This window comes from Trichechus manatus, unplaced genomic scaffold (assembly GCF_000243295.1).
Source record: "Trichechus manatus latirostris isolate Lorelei unplaced genomic scaffold, TriManLat1.0 scaffold00213, whole genome shotgun sequence".
Lineage (NCBI taxonomy): Eukaryota > Metazoa > Chordata > Mammalia > Sirenia > Trichechidae > Trichechus > Trichechus manatus.
This window is the reverse complement of record NW_004444149.1, coordinates 1,118,156-1,124,155: the sequence shown is the minus strand read 5'-3', so window position 1 is coordinate 1,124,155 and position 6,000 is coordinate 1,118,156. Positions and strand designations below refer to the sequence as shown.

The window sequence follows — 6,000 nt, the reverse complement described above, 5'->3', positions numbered from 1 at the left end:
CTTCCCTTTTGGTTTTCCTACTCCAGGTCTTTGCACATTTCATTACAATATTTTGTCTTCTCGAGCCGCCCTTTGAAATCTTCTGTTCAGCTCTTTTACATCATCATTTCTTCCATTTGCTTTAGCTACTCTATGTTCAAGAGCAAGTTTCAGAGTCTCTTCTGACATCCATTTTGGTCTTTTCTTTTTTTCCTGTCTTTTAAATGACCTTTTGCTTTCTTTGTGTATGATGTCATTGATGTCATCCCACAACTCGTTTGGTCTTCGGTCATTAGTGTTCACTGCATCAAATCTATTCTTAAGATGGTCTCTAAATTCAGGTGGGATATACTCAAGGTCGTACTTTGGCCCTCGTGGACTTGTTTTAATTTTCTTCAGTTTCAGCTTGAACTTACATAAGAGCAACTGATGGTCTGTTTTGCAGTCGGCCCCTGCCCTTGTTCTGACTGATGATATCGAGCTTCTCCATCGTTTCTTTCACAGATGCAGTCGACTGGATTCTTGGGTATTCCATTCGGCAAGGTCCATGTGTGTAGTCACCATTTATGTTGTTGGAAAAAGGTATTTGCAATGAATAGATCATTAGTCTTGCAAAATTCTATCATGCGATTTCTGGCATCATTTCTATCACCAAGGCCCTATTTTCCAACTACTGATCCTTCGTCTTTGTTTCCAACATTTACATTCCAATCACCAGTAATTATCAATGTATCTTGACTGCATGTTTGATCAATTTCAGACTGCAGAAGCTGGTAAAAATCTTCAATTTCTTTATCTTTGGCATTAGTGGTTGGTGTGTAAATTGGAATAAATAGTCTTATTAACTGGTCTTCCTTGCAGGCGTATGGATATTATCCTATCACTAGCAGTGTTGTGCTTCAGGATAGATCTTGAAATGTTCTTTTTGGCAATGAATGTGATGCCCTTCCTCTTCAATTTGTCATTCCTGGCATAGTAGAGCATATGACTGTCTGATTCAAAATGGCCAATACCGGTCCATTTCAGCTCACTAATGCCAAGGTATTGAACTTTATGTGTTCCATTTCATTTTCGACAACTTATAATTTTCCTGGATTCATACTTTGTACATTCCATGTTCTGATTACTAACGGATGTGTGCAGCTGTTTCTTCTCATTTTGACTCGTGCCACATCAGCAAATGAAGGTCCTGAAAGCTTGACTCCATCCACATCATTAAGGTCAACTCTCCTTTGAGAAGGCAGCTCTTCCCCAGTCATATTCTGGGCTCATCTTCCAGCACGATATCAGACAATGTTCCACTGCTATTCATGAGGTTTTCACTGGCCAATTATTTTAGAAGTAGATGACCAGGTCCTTCTTCCTAGTCTGTGTTAGTCTGGAAGCTCCGCTGAAACCTGTCCACCATGGGTGACCCTGCTGGTATCTGAAATACTGGTGGCATAGCTTCCAGGATCACATACAAGCCACCACAATACAACAAAATGACAGATAAGTGGTGGCCATAAAGATTACAGCCTAGAAAACCCTGTCACATGGGGTCACTATGAGTCGAAAATTGACTCGATAGCACCTAACAACAACAATAACTACGTATCAGGCATTATTCTAGACAGTAAACAAAAAACACTCGAAAACCCCTGCCCTCTTGGAACTTATTTTCCAATGAGTTTAGCACTGGTGTCTGCAGCTCTGCTGGGCAGCTCATCTATTCTTTGGGAGATGGAGCTCCCAAAGACCAATACCAAAACTGCTTTCTCCCGGTGTCCCTTCCCCACTGGGCCCTGCCCAGCCACCTTGCTCTCCAAACATACCACTCTTTTACTTCCAGGCCTTTGCACTTGCTTTCCCTCTGCCCTAAACACTCTCTCATTTTCTTCCCCTGGTTCATTGTTCTCCTCCTTTGGGTCTCAGCTTGGATGATGCTTCTTCCAAGAGGCGCTGACCACACTGTATTATAATTGCCTGTTAACCTGTCCTACTTCCCATTGAGAAAGCTAGGCCTGTGTTTTTTCATCACTGCGCCCCCCCAGTGTTTAAGTATGGCTGCTGGATGAATGAACAAATCAATGTAGGACAAAGTAGGAAAAGGCTGGGCAGGGCAAGACTGGGTTCCACATGTTCCTAACCTACCCAACCTTCTCTTGTACTCACCTGTCTCATGAGCTCAGGGTTGTTGAGCATGTGACTGATCTCAGGGTTCCGCTCCATCAGCTGCTGCATCTGGGGGTTGGCCATGATCATGTGGCGCATCAGGTCGGGGTTAGACATCATGTCCTGGACCAGGGGGTTCTCCATGATCTGTGATAGCATCTCAGGGTTGGACATCAGCTGCCTCTGCATCTGTTGCTGCAGCTCCATGAAGTTGGCAGAGCCCAGGCCCAGGCTGCCCAGCCCCAGGATGCCCCCAAAGCCAGCTGTGGGGAGGGGGCAGGGTCACACTCTACTCAAGTGGCCTTTCCCCCACATGGCCAAAGCTACTGAATTCAGATCTCCAGGACGGGCCCAATCTGTTCTCTGCTTCTCACAGCTCCCTTTTGCACTTACTCTCACAGCCTAGCCCTGATCCACTGCAGAGACATCAGCTATTGGATTCAGACCTCTTTGACTACAGAGGCCTAGATTACCCCAGAGCTGAGCACAGTACCTAGCACAGAGTGGGCAAGCAGGGATGGCCTAGGTAAATAAATATTCCCTGTCCCAGCTCCTGCTGGGCCTACCTTTTCCCCAAACTCACAAGTTCTTCCAATATCCTCACCCAGCCCCATTTCTCCCCTCACTCTTAACACTTAGCCATGCTCCCCTCCTCCAGGAAGCCCTCACAAACTAGTCTCCTCCCTAAAAAAAAAAAAAGAAAAAAAAAAAAACCATTGCTGTCGAGTCAATTCCGACTCATAGTGACCCTATAGGACAGAATAGAACGGCCCCATAGGGTTTCCAAGGAGCACACAGTTGATTCGAACTGCCAACCTCTTGGTTAGTAGCCGTAGCTCTTAACCACTATGCCACCAGGGTTTGCAGTCTCCTCCCTCCCTGGTCTGACTCAAATACCAGTGTTTCAAACCCTCTGTCCAGGGCTCACCTACTCCCATCAGACAAGGATCGGGGACCATATTTCTCCCTGCTCTTGGCTCTCCCCACCTCCCCAGACCGGAACAGGACTGTGTTCTCCTCTCTAGGGGCTTACAGAGTATGGATGCAGTTGCACTGGGGGGTCCCTCCCCAGCCCCTGGGGAGGGACCCCCCCCACTGCTCCTCCGGCTTCCACTGCCAGCATCTGAAGTGGCGCTGCCAGAGGTGGAGGGCTGGGCAGGGGTGGCAGGTGAAGCAGGCATGGTGGAGGGTGCAGAGGCAGGGTCTGGAGTGGAGGGGGAAGAAGCAGTGGCAGCAGCCGGGTCTTGAGCCCTGAGGACAGAGAAAGGAGAAGCCTAGTTGGAGTGCACACCCCAAGAACAAGGAAGGCACCACAAAGATCAGATTGCTTTCTCTGCTGGGCAGCTACTACCTTAACTATGACCCAGAGGCAGGAAGGAGGAGGGGAAGGGGAGGTCAGTAAACTAGAGAGCGAGGGAGGAGCTAGTATTATCTGTCTTCAGGGCATTCTGGGAGGGGTCAATCAGGAACCCTTTGGAAGAAGGACAAGAAGGAGGTGAGATTATAGTGCTGTCTTCAGTTCATCTAGGAGTCACCTTCTCAGGCCTTGGCATAGCCCTCTAGGTTCAGATGAGCTGATGGGTGAAGACAGCCTCAGATGGGGAAGTGAGAGCTAAAGGCCCTGTCAGAAGCTGGGCCTGCTTATCTCCTGAACTTACTTCTGAGGGGTCTTGATGACCAGATGGACAGTGAGCCCATCCTTGATCCCATGCTGGTTCAGTGTGTCCCCATCCTTAAGGATCTTGCCGGCAAAGATCAAGACGAGCTGGTCCTGCTGGGCCTTAAACCTCCGGGAGATTTCCTCTTTGAACTGGGATCAAGAGACAGAGGTCCCTGTAGGGGCTGCCTGGGCTCCACCCACAAGGGACCCTGCCTCGTCTGCAAGAGCTTTTGCATTCCCTTGCTCCCACCTCTAGCCATGAGAAGCCTTTTCTTCCATCTCTAATGCATTTCTCAAGCTGCAATAAGCAGGAGCTTTTTTAACCAAGGAGCTGGACCAGTGAGAGGTTCTTCTCTCAGCTCCATCCCAGGGTCTTCTACCCTAGAAACCCCTTGTTGCTATCTGTCATTCCACCTTCAGTCCACCACCCAGCTTCCTGTGAGGGTGCTGCCTGGGCAGCCCTCCTCATCCCAACTCCTTCAACCTTGAACCCAGACCCTGTCTCCCTTCAGCTTTTCTTCTCAGACCTCAAGTGTCTCTCCTCAGTTTCAGTGTGTGCTGCAGCGTTTCTGAACTACAACAACAAATAGATCCCAGTTATTGAACATTTACTATTCACCAGTTAACAATCGAAGTCCCATAAGATATGTACTAATTACTATCTCCATTTTAAAGATGAGAAATTTGAGGATCAGAGAGGTTCAGTAATCTACCCTGACCAGAATGGGACTCAGGCTTTGACCAGGCTCTTAACCACTCAGACACACTGCCTCTCAATTGGAGCTGATTTCACATTCAGCTGTGCAGGGAAAAGGGTTTAAATTCTGGAATGGAGTCGTTTTATAAGGTTGGCAGGCAGTGGTGACACCAAGGGCTGCCTTAGAGAGACCTAGAGTACCCAAACTCCATCAGTCCCTCCCCCTAAAAAAACAAACACTCTTAAAGAAAAAAGCCCACTTGCTAGGCAAAGACAGTTTAGCCTCCCTCTCTTCCAACCAGATAGCCTATCTTAAGCCCCGCCTATGTGAAATTTTGGAGCAGCCACTGGTGGTGAAGAACACAGGCAATATTCTATCATTCAACAATTTTTTAGTGAGCACCTACTGGACACTGCGTAAATCCCTGAAGAGCTGAGAAGCAAACGGAATCACCTCGAAAGGATCTGGGCAGAGGAAAATCCTCTCCCCGCCGCCGCAGGTTTTCACCCAAGACGTTGGGCGTCCTGGGAAGCATACAGTAGGCGCCCGGCGCTCTCCGCCAGCATCGCCCCCCTCCCCCGGCCCCTTCTCCTGGTTCAGCACCTTGCCGGTGCCCCCCACTCAGCCTTGGCGCCTTGAACCCCGACCGGTCGCCGGAGCGCACACTCCCCTCAAACCCGGGGTCCTTCCCCTTTCTCAGTGCAAGGTGCCCCCTCTCCACCACGCCCCCAGCCCTGGCCACACGGCAAACCTCGGCCCCCCAACACACACGCGCCACGCTCCCCCGGATCTACCCTTTGCAGAGCGCCCCCTACCCGCCTCTCCTTCCCTCTCGCTCCTCGGGGTCCCTGCTGGACCCCTGCCCTTCTCTCTAGGGCCCTCCCGGTCGCCCCGACCGTGTCTCAGAGACCCCCCCCATCTCCTCACAGACCCCTCCTCCGCGCTCGGTCCCCGCCACCCATACTACCTCCTTGACCGAGGCTCGATCGCAGATCACAATTTCCTCCTTGTCCTTGGGGGTCTTGACGGTGACCCGAATCGGGGGCCTCGTCTCGGCCCCGCTCGGCTCCGCCATGCCGCCGCCGCCGCCACCCGGCCGCCCGCCAGCCCGCCCGGCTCCTCCTCCTCCTCCTCCTCCCCGCCCGCCCAGCCGGCCCGGCTCGGCTCCGGCGCCTCCAACACTCCTCTCCCCTCCCCGAGGCTTCGCCGCCCCCTCCGGACCAGCCGCAGCCACAGCGCCCCGGGCGGACTGGGGGGGCCACTGCAGCGGGGTCCGCCCAGGGCCGACCCCCGGGCTCGGGAGCCTGGACACGGCCTTACAAGGTGGTAGCCCCTGGAGGGGCTCTGGCGGGGGCGGGGCGTGTCCTCCACTCCGGGGGCGGGGAGCGGAGGGCGGGTTCCGGGAGAGAGAGACCACCGCCCACTCAAGCCGGCCTGAGCAGCGCCGCGGTCCAGTCTGGCCTAAGGCTGCCCCCGCCCCTCCGCGGGTAACTCCCGCTCCGGGACAAA

At 52.1% G+C, this 6,000-nt stretch overlaps 1 protein-coding gene across 1 annotated transcript in view; it reads right to left on the bottom strand.

Annotated features, from left to right (window-relative positions):
- Nucleotides 1-5,590, bottom strand: part of UBQLN4 (ubiquilin 4) — a 20,295-nt gene extending 14,705 nt beyond the window's left edge. The window contains exons 1-4 of the mRNA XM_004388497.3: nucleotides 5,459-5,590; nucleotides 3,792-3,943; nucleotides 3,167-3,384; nucleotides 2,134-2,396 (exon numbers count right to left, since the gene is read on the bottom strand). Of these exons, the coding sequence (XP_004388554.1) occupies nucleotides 2,134-2,396; nucleotides 3,167-3,384; nucleotides 3,792-3,943; nucleotides 5,459-5,566 (741 nt within the window). The 5' untranslated portion in view covers nucleotides 5,567-5,590. The remainder of the gene's footprint in view (nucleotides 1-2,133; nucleotides 2,397-3,166; nucleotides 3,385-3,791; nucleotides 3,944-5,458) is intronic.
- Between the last annotated feature and the right edge of the window lie 410 nt (nucleotides 5,591-6,000).